This window comes from Monodon monoceros, unplaced genomic scaffold (assembly GCF_005190385.1).
Source record: "Monodon monoceros isolate NGI ecotype Baffin Bay Population unplaced genomic scaffold, NGI_Narwhal_1 Super_Scaffold_4, whole genome shotgun sequence".
NCBI lineage: Eukaryota > Metazoa > Chordata > Mammalia > Artiodactyla > Monodontidae > Monodon > Monodon monoceros.
In genome coordinates, this window is record NW_021703781.1 from 52,611,947 (window position 1) to 52,628,760 (window position 16,814).

At 50.8% G+C, this 16,814-nt stretch overlaps 1 protein-coding gene across 4 annotated transcripts in view; it reads right to left on the reverse strand.

Moving 5' to 3' along the window:
- The window catches only part of CRTAC1 (cartilage acidic protein 1), a 132,788-nt gene that overhangs the window by 42,752 nt on the left and 73,222 nt on the right, over nt 1–16,814 (reverse strand). For all 4 annotated transcript variants that reach the window (XM_029245573.1, XM_029245572.1, XM_029245569.1 and 1 more), the window contains one exon: nt 9,159–9,355. In XM_029245573.1, coding sequence (XP_029101406.1) covers nt 9,159–9,355 — 197 coding nt within the window. The remainder of the gene's footprint in view (nt 1–9,158; nt 9,356–16,814) is intronic.

Genomic DNA, 16,814 nt, shown 5'->3' on the forward strand with positions numbered 1-16,814 from the left:
GTTCTTAGCAAACTGCTGTGCGGGGGTGTTGACTTCGGGACACGTTCTGGGCTTTGTGGCCAGAGGGGTTAGGGCGCCACGTACTGTTAGCCTCTTCCCCCCTTCCAGCCTCCTGACTTCTGAGCTGACCAGGGACGCCCAGAAGAATAAACTAAGGTAGAATGTGCAACAGTGATGCACAGCCTTGTAGATCATAAATGGGAACGGCAAAATCAATGGCAGCCCTTCTGCAGGCAGAGGCCTGGAGGCCTGGGCGACAGGAGGGATGGGAGCCTGTGATTTAGGAAGAGCAAACGCTCTGGCAGCTGCAACCTGGGTAATTAGGTGTGTCAGGAAGACAGATAAACAGTGAGCTGTGTGGGTCGATGGCACTGGCAATAAACACCCAGCACTGGCCCCTGGCCCATGTCAGCGTGTAATCCCACCTTCTGGCTCCTTGTAACTGCACTCTGCCCTGAGGCCCCTCACTGAGTCGGGGGCAGCACCTCGGGAAGAAGAGAGGCTGTTAGTTGTAGGAGAGAGGGGCTCTCCCGAGTCCCTGGGGGTGACTCCTACAGACCGGAGGCCTGGGAGAAACAGGGCATTCAAGGGCAGGGTAGGGGGCTCTGGAGGTCATGGCCCCTCTGAGAGGCACATCTGAGGACTTCCATTCCCACCCAGACTTTGGCATGTTGGCATTGAGGGAGCATTGAAGGTCTCAGAGCTCAGTGGAACCAGCAGTTGTTGCCAGATGGCCAGTTGAGAAGGCCAAGCAGAGGAGGCTCGAGGGCCCACCACTCCCTGCTGGGTGCTGGGGGAGGCCTCATGGAAGTAGGAGTCTCAGTCCCTCCCTCAGGGCACTAACAGTTCATTTGATGACAGGAGGGATAGGCAGAGGAGATGCCATGGGACTGCGGTAAAACTAATACTACTTAACATTCCTACAGAGCTTTCTATGTGCCAGGCGCTTCACATACATTCACTCACTAACCCTCGCCACAAGCCCACAAGGTAGGTACTATTTTCAGGACCAATTTACAGATGAAGGACCTGAGGCACATGAGGCAAGGGGACTTGCCTATGATCCCCCAACTAGCAGAGCCCCGCAGAGACAACAGGACAGTACATCACGGAGATGCTGTGAAATCAGGCCACAGGGATCAGGGAGGGCTTCATGACAGAGGAGGCACCTGAACCAAAGCATCAGAGTAACAATAGCACGGCTCCAGCGTGCAGAGCACTTAGTATAACCAGGCTCTGCATGAAGCACTTCTTGTTTTTTTACAATCATCATCTTGCCTAAACCCCTCAGGCACCTTGAAAGGTGGTGTAGCCCCATTTTACAGATGGAGAAATTGAGGGGCAGAGAGGTTAAGTCAGTTGCCCAAGAGCCAGTGGGTGGTGGAGACAGAGTCAAACCCAGGTCTTTCTGACTCCAAAGCCTGTGCTTCTGAGCACTCACTCCACTGCCCGTTAGGCAGAGAGGAGGGGCGGTGCTAAGGCCAGGCGGGGAAGCATCGGCAAAGGCACAGAGGGGACACTGAGTTTGCCTAGAGGGGAGGGTTTGTGCAGGTGCAGGAGGAACATCATGGCAGGCCAGGAGATAGCCACTAATCCAGCACTGAGGGTGAAGGGGCCATGGGTGGTTTCTGATCTGGGGAAGACAGTGTTTCTGGAAGATTCACCTGGCAGTGGAGTGAGGTGTGGGCTAACAGTGGGGAAAATGAAGTGGGGAGGCCGCTTCTGGAGTAGCTCAGGCACGATCCCAGGTGACGCTACCGGGAAGGCGGGGAAGAAGCTCTGGGTGCAGGAGGCTGGAGAAGGAGGGGCGGGAGGGTGTGGCTCGGTGTGGCGGATCAGAGCCAGTCCACAGTGCGGGGTTAGTGATGGAAGCAGGGACATTGGGCCAGCTGAGGGTGGAAGCAGGAGCTTGGCCTTTGAGGGGATCATAAGGTGGCCGAGAAGGCATGCCCAAGGGCTCGCTGGCCATGAGGGATGGCAGGTTGCAGAGCAGTGAGGCTGGAGCTGGGGCGGAAGGGAAAGACCAGTCTTTCTTCCTTCTCAATCTTTCTTCTTCCCTCCCAGGGAGAAGAGAGAAATCCGATGAACCTCTGCCGAGTGCATCACCCACATTAGCTCAGTTGGTCCTCTCCATAGTCGCATCAGGAAGATAGATTCTTTGTTTTACAGAGAGAAATTGGGCTCAGAGGATTAAACCGTTTACCTAATGCACAGCTGTTGTTAAGTGGCAATGCCGAGCCTCAAACTAGGGTCTGACTGCAAAGCCCCCCACCACATATTAAAGAGCTGGATACGTTATGGAGAACAGTATGGAGATTCCTTAAAAAACTAAAAATAGAGCTACCATATGACCTAGCAATCCCACTCCTGGGCATATATCCAGACAAAACCATAATTTGAAAGGATGCGTGCACTCTGATGTTCACTGCAGCTCTATTTACAAAAGCCAGGACATGGAAGCAACCTAAATGTCCATAGACAGAGGAATGGATAAAGAAGATGTAGTACATATACACAATGGAATATTACTCAGCCATAAAAAGGAATGAAATAATGCCATTTGCAGAGACATGGATGGACCCAGAGATTGTCATACAGAGTGAAGTAAGTCAGAAAGAGACAAATATCATATAATATCGTTTATATGTGGAATCTGGAAAAATGGCACAGATGAACTTATTTGCAAAGCAGAAATAGAGACACAGATGTAGAAAACAAACTTATGGTTACCAAAGGGGGAAGGGGGTGTGTGGGATGAATTGGGAGATTGGGATTGACATATATACACTTGATACTATATATAGAATAGATAACTAATGAGAACACACTATATAGCAGAGGGAACTCTACTCAATGCTCTGTGGTGACCTAAATGGGAAGGCAGTCTAAAAAAGAGGGGACATATGTATATGTATAACTGATTCACTTTGCTGCACAGCAGACACTAAAAATAAGTAAATAAATAGCTGGGCGGGGGCTGGTGGAGGGCAGTCCTGGCTCCCGAGGAACCGCATTTTTTGTTAGGACGGAGGAAATGGATTTCAGGGCTCCATGCTCTTTATGATGCTGCTTTGACAGCCTCATCCCATCCTTGCTTCTTCTGGGGCCACGTGGGAATGAGGCACATGGGCATGGGGGCGGGGAGCCTGAGCAGTTCATGTGCTCATCTCCCCAAATGGGATCATGCTGGGGGAGCCGAAAATCTGGGCCTTGTGTCCAAGGGAAACATGGCTGGAGATCAGGAGACCCTAGGATCCATTTTAGGGCTTAGAGGATCCTAGGAAAAGAGGGTGGAGCCTCAGGGTTAGTGTATGTCAGGCTTTACCAGGCACAGGAAGTCCTGGCCATCCTGGTAAAATGCAGATTCTGGTCTAGTCAGTCTGGGGTGGGGCCTGAGATTCTGCAAATTTATGAGCTTCCAGCTGTTGCCAGTGCTGGGCTGCGAAAGCTGCTTTGAGAAGCGAGGTGTAGAGCATCTGGGTGCAGCAGGAACGGGCCTGAGTGAAGAGCTGTGGACAGTGGGTGCCCTCTCAAGGCAGACTCATTTGCTGTGGGGGGCAGAAGAGCCTGGAAGTGCAAGGCGCCCCCGATTTCCATTCTTCTCTCTGGCGCAGTGACTGAAGCCTCCTCTCTGAGAGGTTACCAAAGCCCTGCTGAAGGCCTAAGTATAATATGGAGCCATCCGAGAAAAGAGTCATAAATCCAATTTCATAAAAGGAAAAATGTTCTGCCCTGCAAAACCCACCATGAGCAAAGACAAAAGAAAGATGACAAACAAGAGGAAACTATATGCAACTTGTATGACAGACAGAGGGCTGGTTTCCCTAATTTATAAAGAGGTGTTACAAATCAGTACGAAGGAGGCTGATAATCAATAGAAAAAAGAGACTCAAATATAAAAAAACATGTTCAGCCTCGCTCATTTTAAGAAAAATTAAAACTACACTTAGATCCCAATTTTTTTCCTATCAGATTAGCAAATATTTTAAACAATGATGACATGTATTGGTGAGACTATTGGGGTGGGAAAGGCTCACTGGTATCAGGGCTGATAGGGGTGTAATTAGGACTGTCCCTTTGAAGGACATGCCATGCCTATCAAAACTACCCCTGTATATTCCTTTGATGCAGCAATTCCATTTCTATGAACTTACCTTACAGATACACCTGGAATTGTGGAGAATGGCGTGTTGTACAAGCTTATTCAGTCGGTGGCACTGTTTGCAAGCAATCTAACTATTCGTCAACAGAGGGCCAATTCAACAAATGGCAAATCTATACAACGGAGTACTATACAGCCATAAAAAAGAATGAGAAAGCTCTCTGTGTGCTGCTGTGAAATACTGTCCAAAGCTGATTGTTAAACAAAAAAGCAAGGGGCAGTGCTGTGAACAGAGCATGCTACTATTTGTGTAGAAAGGGAGGGAGGTATATGTAGATTGAAGATGGCGGAGGGTCAGTGACCATTCTGCTGAACTGAATGAGTTAATAAATAAGGTAGGGTGTGGGGCTCACAGCCCACAGTGACCCATTCAGCACCACACTCCTACTACCCCAGGCCAGGTCACGCGGGCAGGAGAGCTCAGGGCCAAGCCGAGCAGCAGCTGGAGTAGCCAGCACAGGAACTCTGAGGGATGGGCTCTGGGCAGGAGCTGCAGGAGGTCCTGGGTTCCTGGATGTGGAGGGGGTGTTGGAGTGGGCCTCTTGTCCGCCTTTGTCCTGCACACACTCCTACCTGGTCTTTTACAGAGTAGTGTTGCCTGAAACACACTGGCTAGTACTCTTCCAGGTCAGTTAAGCTGTACGCTGCTTTCCTGGCCCAGGCCTCTTGGGACTGTGGTCAGTCTTCCTCAGTTCCCTCCCTCTTACTACTTTCCAGTTCTTAACCCTTGAGCTGTGCCTGATACCCTCATCTGTGTGATGTCTTATTTACATGATGGTCCTTTTCTCTTTCTGCTCCAAGAGTCTCTCTCTTCAAGCGGCCAGGAGGGAGGCCTGTGGCCCCTCCATCCAGGACGTTTCTAAAGTCTCTGCCTTTCTTCAAGCCACAGAATTATGACAGCCGTTGCTTAGAGAGCATGGATTAGGTCCTAGACACCATAATAAGTACTTTTCATTCATTATCTCAGCTGTTCATTCAAATATATATATTAAATGTTTATGCGCTTCCCTGGTGGTGCAGTGGTTAAGACTCCGCCTGCCAATGCAGGGGACACAGGTTCGAGCCCTGGTCGGGGAAGATCCCACATGTCGCGTAGCAACTAAGCCTGTGAGCCACAACTACTGAGCCCGCGAGCCACAACTACTGAGCCCGCGTGCCACAACTACTGAAGCCCGCGCGCCTAGAGTCTATGCTCCGCAATAAGAGAAGCCACCGCAATGAGAAGCCCATGCACCGCAACGAAGCCCCCGCTCACTGCAACTAGAGAAAGCCCGCGCGCAGCAACGAAGACCCAACACAGCCAAAATAAATAAATAAATAAAAATTTAAAAAAATGTTTACTAAGTGACATAAGTATTTCTTTGGTCCTAGAGATACAACAGAAAACAAGACAAAGTTTCTGTCCCCATGGTGTTTAGCAGAAGAGTAGAAGAGATGAACAACAAACAAATATATAACATATTTTCAGACAGCAGTAAGTGCTCTGAAGAGAAATAAAGCAAGTTAAGGGCATAGGGAGTGATAGGGTACAGTCTTAAGGCTTTCAGGGAAGACCTCATCTGAGAAAGGGCCTGAATGAAGGGAAGGAGTGAGCCTTGAGAACAACGGTGGGAAAAGCATTTTAGGAGGAGGGAACAGCAAGTACAAAGGCCTCGGGTAGGAAAGCGGCGAGCAAGAGGAAGAGTGGAGGAAACAGAGCCAGAAGGGCGATTGGCTCACAGCTGGAGGGGTGTGGCGGGTGACGGTAAAGACTTTGGATACAGTCTGTGGGGCTACTGGAGGGAGTTGAACTTATGAAGTTGATATGATTTTCCTGTACTACAGGTGAAGGGGTTGAGACCGAGAGAGGTCAAGCATCTTGCCCAAGGTCACCCAGTAGGTGAGAGGCACGTCCCAGGTTTGTACAGACTGACTCCCACGGGACACTGCCAGGATGCAGGACCCCAGTGCTGACATCCTAAAAGCTGGCTGAGGGACAGGGTGGGTCTGTCCTTCCAGAGGTCTCTCCAATGCTTGGGCACAGGCCAAAGGAGCTCCCAGTCATAAGCCACGGGCAGGTGTGGGCTGGCTGGGGCTCCTGGAGAGGATCGCCAGTTCCTCATTGTGGGCAGGGTGGCAATGGCTGAGCGTCACGCCAGCTGGACCCAGGGAAGTGCTGACCTGACACAAATGGCTCCACACCCCACCCACTGTCGATGGATCAATCGAATCACTCAACTGAAAAATTAACTCAAACCCACAGACATCCCTCAAACCCAAAGACGGTCACTGGGAGGTGCACGCCTGGGGCTGAGGCTGGGGGGCAGTGTCACCCTTACCCCAGCTCTGGGGGCCGAGCGCCAGCCTCTCCCAGAGGACCCTTCCTGGGGGCTCCATTTGCCTGCCTCTTCTTGTCTTCCCTCTGTTGCTAAACCTTCTTTCAGGCCAAATGCTTGTGCCTTGTCTGTTCTTCCTGGATTTATTTATCAAGTTTTAATTGTATTCTTAGGATGTTCAAGTTCTGGCTGGGCCAGAGGGAGGCACAAAATAACCAATACATGGACTTTGCCCTTGAGGAACTTAGTGGCTAGGAGAGTGGAGTCAGATTCCTAGAGAAATATAAGACTGCACTGGAGAGACAGGGCAGGAGTTTTGTCTGTTACATTCACTGGGGCATCATCAGTGCCTAGAATAGTGCCTGGCATACGGTAGGTGCTCAGTAGATACTTACTCAATGAGTGAATACATTAGTGAGTAAATGGGGTGATGGTGAGGCTGAGCACGGAACCAACATGACTCTGGGGTATTGCTGTCAACCTCGACTGCACGAGGGAATCACCTGGAAAGCTTTCCAATCTGATAACTGGGTCCCACCCCCAGAGGTCCAGATTGGACTGGACTGGGATGCTTCTTGGGAACTGGGTGCGTTAAAGCTCCTCAGGAGATCCTAGTGTGCAGCCTGGGCTGAGCACCGCTGCTCGAGGATTCCCGATGAAACGCTCTAAGAGCATGGGAGGGCTGCTGCTTCGAGACACCTGACGGTCGGGTCCTAGCCCCAGTGCTCCGTGTTCAGTGAGTAGAAGTCTGTCCCCTTCCTCTGGCATGGTGCCCACTGAGCCCACATTAAACACCTCCTTCCACAGTTCTCCCCATTTCTGCGTCCCTCCAGCATCTTCCTGGGCACTCACTCCTTCCACAGCCGTCCCTTGCTGCTGTTCCCCTCCTGACCTTGCCCCACATTAAAGGTTGATCAGCCCATCAATTAATTGTGTCCTAATCCAATCTTGGCTTGGCTGGAGAGAGGGCAGTAAATCCAGCTGGGTAATCATGTCCTGATATTTGTGTAGGGATAATTACTATCTCTCAGGCCTCACTTGGTGGCAAGATGAGATGAAAACCCATAAAACACCACTTGGGGCTGTGGCTCATTGTTTCTCGGCTGCACAAAGCTGGCTGTCAGCCAGTCAGCTCTGCCTGCCCCTGCCCCTGGCACCAGCCCCAACCCCTTCCCTTGCCATTCATGCACATGGCAGGGCTCAACAGCAGGGGCAGTCTGGGGCTGGATGCTGGCTTGTGCTCAGCAACCAGCAGGGGCAGCATTATGGGTCCAGGGTAAAGCCAGTGTGTGTGTGTGTGTGTGTGTGTGTGTGTGCGCGCCTATGGGAGCAGGGAAGGTGGTCCCCATAGCCAGGCGATCACCTGCCTCCAGGAGGTTGGGAGGGTCCTGAATGGTGAATTCACAGGTCTGAACCACAGGGTGTTGTTCAGACCAACCCGAGAGGCTGCTGCCATCTGGAAGAGTGCAGTGCATGTCCAACCTGGCCCCAAAGGGGCACTGGGCCCTGCATCCTTCAGGAGGAAGCCATGGCCTGGGACTTCCCTGCAGATGTTATGGCCCCAAGGGGGCAGACTTCCACCTGCAGCCCCAAGAACACAGTCCCCCAACTCATGAAACACTGAACACCAACCATGAGCCTGGCTCTCCACTAGGCCCCGAGGGCATCGGATTGAGTAAGGCCACAGAGTGTGTTGATTAAAAGGATGGATCTGGAGTCAAACACTTGGGTTTGAATCCTGGGACTTACAAGTTGTGTGGCCTTGGGCAAGTCATATGACCTCACTGTGCCTCAGTTTCCTCAACTATAAAGTGGGCCACACCAGTACCCACCTAATTGAGCTATTGTGAGACTTAAATGAGATGATGAATACAAAGTGCTTAGGTCCTGGCCCGGCACATAGTAGGTGCTACTTAAGTATTAGTTGTTATCATTACTCTTGCTATTATGTAGCCTTCTGGGCATCAGTTTCTCTCAGCCATTCCTTGGTGTGTAGGACCTCACTACTCAAAGTGTGGTCCCTAGACAAGCAGCAGCATCATAGCCTGAGAGCATGTTAGCAATGCAGGATTTCAGGGCCTAGCCAGGCCTGCTGAGTCAGGATCCGCATTTACATAAGAGCCGAAGTGACTGGGATGGCACTCTGGGCTAGGACAGGCCCCAGATCTGTCTTCCACCAAGTTGTATCCCCAGCACCTACTGCCTCTGGTCTGGCATGCTGTAGGTGCTCTGCAGGAATGTGGGGTGAAAAAATGAGCTCAGCTGAAAGCTATGGGGGCCTTTGAAGGATTTCAAAGCATTTTAGAAAGTTCCCTAGAAGCAGCACGGACGGCTATGCCAGGGAGTCGTCTGCGAGCTACGGGAGTGAGAAGTGCTGAGTGGTTGAGCCACCAAGAGTCGGGGAGAAGGGAGGAGGGGTCAGTTAGGAGGACCGGGCTGCCGCTCGGACTGGGAGGTGAGGAGGACGTAAAGTCCGAGGGAGGGGACGGGTCTTCTGCTCAAGGCCTCCCTCTCCAGGGGCTGGGAGGTGAGAAACAGCTTCATGCGTAAGAGAAGAACGGAGCCTCCTGGGGCTGTCTCTGTTGGGATGGAGTGAGGTCCTGGGGAAGCCGGTGACAGTAACCTAGTGCCGGGAGGAAGAAGGTGGGGGCCAGGGGAGGCCCAAGGCCCCCAGCCCTTACCGGAGAAGGCATTATTGGTGTTGAGGAAGTAGATCTCCTCACGGCCATCCCCGTCGATGTCGCAGGCTGTGACCCCGATGGCGTTGCCCTGCCGGTCCCGCAGCGCGTAGTAGGGGGAGCTGCGCTCGTCCACCGCAATGTTCACCAGCCGCTTCTGGGCCCGGTCGTACTTCAGAACCAGGTTGGGGCCATTGTACCTGGAGGAGGAAGGGGGAGGGGACGTTGGGGGGAGCAGCTGGGCCCACCTGGCTCTATCCGACCACAGCAGTGGGCTCAGAGTCTTCCCGGACAGGTCTATGTGGGGACAAATCAGCCCCGGAACGTTCCTGGGGAACCCTTGGCAGCCTTGCCTTGGGGTCCCCGGGTATTTGACGAGTGTCCCTGAATCAGATGTGGACCGAAGCAAAGTGAGAGTCAGCAGGTCCCACGTGGGATGCAAACAAGGAGCAGGGTGGTGGAGGGGAGTGGGCAGTCAGTGATAAGCCCCTTACCATAGGCTTTGCTGAAATAAACTCCCTGACATTTATCTTGCTCATTTCAATGTAAAAGGCGCTTTCATATTTATGATCTCATTAATTTAAATTTAACAACAATCAAGTGAGGTAGGCATGGGAGTCTGCATTATTAACCCATTTTGCAGGTGAGGCAACTGATGACCTTCATCAGGGAAAGTGAGGCTCAGAGAGGTTGAGTGCCCTTCTCAAGGTAACACAGGTGCTGGAACTCAAACCCAGTAAGCGTCAGGTGCTGGAACTCAAACCCAGGCCCTCTCTGCTAACCCAAGGGACCTGGAGTGAATTCTGGAAGCACAGAAGGCTTTGTCATTGAGGTCTGGAATGACTCTCTCTTGACAGAAAGTCCCAGCATTTAAACAGTAGGATGAAACTGGCATCCCAGACAGGAGATTACAAATGCATCTAAAGTCATCAGGTGGACCTGCTGGATCGCTTTGTCCGAGGCACTGGAAGGAAAAGATTACAGAGCTCCTCAGTCCTCATCTCTCTCTCATCTGACTCTCCTGCAACCACGCGACCTCCCTGATGCTTGCTCTTGCCTCAGGGATTCGCACTTGCTGTTCCCTCCGTCCAGGATACTTTTCCTCCAGGTACCCACATGGCTGTCTCCCTCCTTCACGTCCTTCAGGCCCTCACGCAATCTTCCCTTCTCTGAGAGGCCTTCCTGCCCACATTCCTGAAACCTGCAACCACCGTCACCCCGTGCCCTTGCCCCTCACCCCTGCTCTCTTTCCCACGGTTTTTTACCACCGGTTGACAGGTCTCTAGCTTCCTATTTAGCTCTTCCTTCTCTGTCTGGTCCTGCTAGAATGTCAGCTCCACAAGGGCAGAACTTTTTGTCTGTTTTGTCCCCCAGGACCTAGCACAATGCCTGGTACACAATAGGTGCTCAGTAAATCCTTGCTGACTGATTGAATGAGTGGATCCTCAGAGCCCATGTCTGAGTCATAAGGGCTTAGGTGTCCCGTGGTCGATTTCTTCCCATCGCCTTTCCATGTGGAGAAAGTGGTGTGTCCAAGGTCACCCCAGGCAGCACAGCCAGGAATGTCTGGACTCCTCCCTCCTCCTGGAACACCTGTCAGGCTCTCCAAAGGAACCTGGCCACCCCCCATCCATTAGTCCCCGGGCTACTGCCTTTGTTTGAACCTGAGCGTGTACATCCCGAGTGAAGTTCAGCTGCCAGCCTCTGGACGGTCCCCAGCCGAAAACACTGTGGGGAGGAGGAAAGAACTCTCCAAGGTCTTTGAGAGAAATCACTTCTTGCTTTCCTGAAACAGAACCAATTTAGCCCTTTGTCACCAAGATGCAGAGCCAGTGAAGTCTGGGGGATGCTGAGTGACTGGCCACGCGCCTTCTGGCAGCCACAGTGTGCGAAAGGGGAGACGGAGCTTACTGGGGGCTGAGTCAGCACTCGGTAATGGGAGGTTGCGCCTCAGACACCTTGACAAAGAGTGTCTGAGGGCTGTGCATCGAGGGCGCGGCATGACCTATGGGACGTGTCTAGGCAGCAGAGATGGAACACTTGGGTTCCAGCACCGTCAGCAGCTGGCTCCAGCCCCCAGGGACAGGAAGTGCCTTGTAGGTGCTAAATACTAAGCCTCAAAGCCTCCAGGTCTTTTGTTTACTACCATTACTGCTCCTCACAAGATAGTACAGTTCCGTGGCGCTAGGCCTTGCTAAAAGCACTTTCCCATGCATTGCCTCACCTGAGCCCTAGTAATCCCAGAAAGAAGGTAGAGAAGGCATTTCTCTAGAAAAGGAAACAGAGGGTCAGAGAGGCAAAGTGAGGTTACACAGCTCGTACATGGCAGCACTAGGCTTCTGACTTCAGGTCCGCCCTGTGCTCTTCCACACCGCCTATGACGCCGACACTCTCTGTCCTCTGCAGTTGTTTTTTCTGGTGGCCTCTCCCAAAGCAGCGACATGGGAAATGCCCAAGAACTTCACGTGAAGTGGAGATAATAACCCTACATTTCTATCGCACTTTACAGTTTATAAAACACTTTCTCGGCCTTGATTTCATTTGCTTCTCTGCAGGTCTTGACTCTTCCAGAGGTTAGTTTTGTGACCTTAGGCTGGTCAGTTCCCCAATCTAGGTTCTGAGTTTCTCTTCTGCAAAACGAGAGTTGGACTAAATCAGAGGGTCACAAAATGTGTGGACAAATGCGGTCTTGGGGACGGGCTTCTGGGCCCTCTCCTCTCAGTTTCATCCAGAGCACTTCTATGTTGATGCATTTTATTTTATGCATCACATTCCATAAAATGTTGTTTAAACAAGGGATTCCAGAGCCAGTGTTTGAAAGGCACTGGACTAGAAGCCGTGTGAGAGCACTTCTTAGTCTAATGCTCTTGAAATAATAGTGCCTTGAGTCTAACCCACCTCAGGAGATGGATAGAGCGGGTGTGGCCCCCCTCCAGGCTATGGCTGAGGAGCCTCCACATGAAGTCCAGCACTGACACCCCTCCTCGCACCCCCTGTCCCTTGGGTCTCCCCCAAGGAGAATGTCTTTACCACCCCCAGTGGGGGGAGAGACCATGGCCTCTGCACCTATTGGAGGCCAGTCCTTTCACCCTGAATGGGGGGTGATGGGCGTGCACACAAGGTCCCTGCTCCCATGGTGGTGGCCTTGGGGGAGTGGATGGCCCTGGACCATCTCTTGTTTGAAGGACTTGGGGGTGCTAGTTCCAGGGTACTCCCTAAGGTGTAGAGGGGTAGGGGTACTAGGCTGGCTCAAATCCTCCATCTGTTACAGAATGAGCACGTGCCGCAGAGTCCTCCCAAGCCTACATGGCAGCCTGGGATGAATCCTGACACTCTGTCCCCTTGCATCCCCCCCCTGCCCCCCCCCGGGACTACAGACACAAAGCCAGACCAAGGGCTCCTAGGTAGGGGTCCCAGCAACACGGGGTGCAAGGCTGGGAGGTGGGGCACGGAGTTGCCACCCCTTCCCCCCACCCAGGCTGCCTTTGGCTGTATCTGCTGCACTGATATCCAAGCCTCTCACAATCTCCCCCCAGGACAGCCAGCCTTATTCCCTCCCCCTCTTCTGCATGGGGCTGACGCTCCAGTTGGTTCCATACCATCCCGCCCTACACTCCTCACGCGAAGCCTGCCCCAGCTGCCTGGGCTAGATGTGATCTTCTCTCCCCTGGACACCCACAGCGTTTCGCACCTTGCTTATTACCACGAGGCAGAGTTGTTTGTGTTCCAACATCACTTCCCCTCATTAAAACATATGCTTCTTGAGCCGAGGAAGCATGTGGATACATCTCTGTGTTTGCTGTGCCTAGAGCCATAGTTGGCAGAGAGAAGATGCCCAGCAAGTGTCTGTCATAAAAGTGAGTGAGCAATAAAGGAAAATAATCATGGGTGGCATTCACAGAGCAGTCACCACGTGCCAAGCACCCTTCTAAGTACTTTACACCCACTACTTCATTTCATCCTCATGACAATCCTAGGATTTTACAGACGTGGAGACTGATGTTCAGAGGTTAGCCACAGTCCCACCACGGTCCTTCTGGGGTTGCAGTTCCCACCACTCGGGGGAGATGGATGTGAGGGACGTGGGATTTCATGTTTCCTCTCTCTGACACCGCTCGAGATTGTTGGGCACTTCTAGAAATTCAGGAGGCTTTGAAGCTCAATTAAACAGGCTTAGGGGGCTTCCCTGGTGGCGCAGTGGTTGAGAGTCTGCCTGCCGATGCAGGGGACGCGGGTTCGTGTCCTGGTACGGGAGAATCCCACGTGCCGCGGAGCGGCTGGGCCCATGCGCCATGGCCGCTGAGCCTGCGTGTCCAGAGCCTGTGCTCCGCAACGGGAGAGGCCACAACCGTGAGAGGCCCGTGTACCGCAAAAAAAAAAAAAAAAAAAAACAGGCTTAGGAAGTGGGACAGGGTCCTGTGTTCTTGAAAAGCAGCTGCGACTTCATAATATCAAAGGCTGGGCCGGCAGGCACAAGTGATTGGCTCAGTGGAAATTTAAAAATCTGCTTGCGAGACAGCAGCGGGGCACAACCCATCCTCGTGTGAGTGCCGCCCAGTTTTCACGCTGGTCCACTGTCGACAGGGAGGGGCCTTGGGGTCAGGCCAAGAAGAGCAGCCAGGGCGTGGGGTCCTGGGCCTGCCACTTCCTGGCTCTGACCTTGAGCCTGTCACTCAATTCCTCTAAGCTTCAGCTTCCTCAACTATAACTCTGCGAGGATAAGAGACAGTGTGTGTTATGATAACACTTGGTAAACGGTGAAGAGGCACACAATTATAAGTTCTCATCATTACTTAAAAAAAAAGCCGAGGAACAATCTCTCACTGTCTATAGTGATCACTTCGAGTTTCCAAACACACACTAACATTTCTCATCCCCAAACATCCCACCTGTGACCTCTCATCTTCTGCTGGAATATTTCTTCATTCCCCTTTGTCACTAAACTCAAAGAGATGTCTTCACAAGTGCTCTCCATTTTCTTACCGACAATTTACCCCACCCGCTATCCACATTCCACCCCCAACTCCAGCAAAGCTGCCCTTGTTATGGCCATTGGTGGCTTTCATGAGGCCACAAATAGGGATGCCCTTTCTGTCCCATCTCCTGGGGACCCTCAGCTGTATCTGGCACAGTGGCCTGGGCTCTCGGCCACTTGCCTCTTTTAACACTCTGCTCTCTTGGCTCTGAGGATGCCATCCTCCTCTGGTTTTCCTTCTTTCTCTCTGGTTCCCCCTCCTTTTCCTCTTTGTAGGCACTTCCTCCTCTCTCTGCCTCTTAATGTTGGAGTCCCCAAGCCCGGTCCAGGAGCCCCTTCTCCTCTCTCCATCCCCTTTCACTAGGGGATAATATCCAACCCCATGACTGACAGCTCCCAAATTTATACCTCCAACCCAAATCCCCAGTCCAACCTCAGACTCATATATCCGACTGCCTACCTGACATCTCCCCCTGCATGCGCCACAGTCATCTCCGATGGAATGTGACCAAAATGGAACTATTGATCGCTCCTCCCTGCAATGGGCATCCAAATACCAAAGCCAGAAAGCTGGTGTCAGCCTTGGTTCTCCCACTTCCTTGACTTCACATCTAATTCATCAGTCAATCCCATCATTTCTACCTCTTAAAATATTTCAAATCCTTTCTCTTCTTTCCCCCTCCACTGCCACCATCTCTGGAGAGCCTCCTTTCTCTGCTTCCCCACTTCCCCCACCAGTTGAAATCCCCCACACCATAGCCAGAGTCATCTTTTTAACACATAAATCAGATCAGCCATTCTCCTGCCTAAAACCCTGTGGTGGTTTCCCATTATGTTGGAATGAAACCCAGACCTTTTATCACGCCTGGCCTGGGAGCATATTCGGTTTGCTGCCTGCCTTGCTGACCGCATAACGCCACACCACCTCCCTTTCAGCTCCTAAAGGTCCAGCAGGCAGGTCCCAGCCCTCTGACCAGAGCACCCTCCCTCCACCTCTCTCCTGGGCCGGCTTCATCTCATCCTTTAGGTCTCACCTTGAAAGGCATCTCGGAGAGACCTTCTCCTCCTCCGTATTCCAGTCACGGCATCCTCTGTCCTACTCTGGTTTGGTTACCTATGTATTGCCCATTTCTCCCAGGAAACTATAAGCTTCAGGAGGGCAGGGACTGTGTCTGCTGTGTTCACTTCTGTCTCCCCATCACCTAGGGCGTAACAAGCACTCAATAAATACTTGTAGAGCGAACGAAATAGAAGGAGCCTCTGGGAGGTACCAGATCATCACTGGGTGGCCGAGCAAAGTCAACTGAGCCACCAGTCTCTTGCTTGGTCTTTGATCCTCTGCTTACATTAGTCCCCAAGTTATGTACAAACATGGTAATGACACCAGGAGGAGGCCAGGAGCTGGTGTCCTGAGTAAGGGTGAGAGAGAGTAACAAGGTATCATAGATAAAGACAGAGGACCAACCTTTCTCTCTGTTGAGAATTGTTGACCTACATGAAAAAAAATCATATTAGGCAGTTACATAAAGGGGAAGCCAGATGAAGGGATGTAATGATTATTGGGTACCTACTATATATTAGATACTGTGCTACGTAGTTTATACATGATATCTCACTGTACATAAATAGAAACTTTTCTGAAATTTGAAAAATATACTACTTTGAAAACTAAGAATAGGGAACTTTTTTCATTAAAAAGGAAAATAATGAAAAATATATAGCTATTCAACATTATAATCAGGGGAGAGATGCAGGGAGACGAGACAGATGCACGTATAAATCCGAATGCAAGAGAGAGACACACAAGAATACAGAAAAATGGAAACTGAGGGGCAGTGAAGCCCTGAGCATAGAGAGAAAAACACTGTAAACACAGATAAAGAGACTGGCCTGTAAAGACACTGGGACACACAGAAGGGAGGATACACAGACCCAGAGAGAAAAATAGAGAGATTCCTGGAAAGATACAAAGTCGTGGAAATATCAACAGAGCTCTGAGATATTATCATAGAGAAACAACTCATCTTATGGCCTTTCTGGGCATTTCCTTCAAAGGTTTTTAAAGATGTGTGGCAGTTTCAGGACTACAGGCGTAAGGGGCTATTTTATTCTTGGTTATTTCAATACCCTTATATTACAGATGAAGAAGTGAATTTCAGAGAAGAGTGACTTTCTGAAAGTCAAACAGCTAATCATTAGACAAAATATATATTGAAAGACAAATTGATCCCTTAGTCTAAAGCAGGGATCAGCAAAATCAAGACCTTTGGGCCAAGTCTGGCCTGCTGCTTATATTTGTAAATAAAGTTTTATTGGAACACAGACCTGCTCATTCATTTACATGTTTTCTGTGGCTGTTTTTCCTGTACAACAGAGCTAAGTAATTGCAACACAGACTGTATGGCCCAAAAGTTGAGAATATTTACCATTTGGTTCTTCACAGAAAACGATTTTAAAGGCTTGTCAGCCTTATATTATGGGTATATTACAGGTTCTAAGTCATCGTTATCATAACAGAGCACAAAATTAAAATAAGCTTTAGTAAAAATTAATTTGAGCTCAGTACTTGGGAACACACAGTTTTCTGAAACAAGTATTTAGAGAGAGTATAAGTTGAATGGAAGAAAGGTGTTAGGTCTTAGAATAGAGATTGTGAGGTAAAATAATCTGCAGGGAAAAAAAGA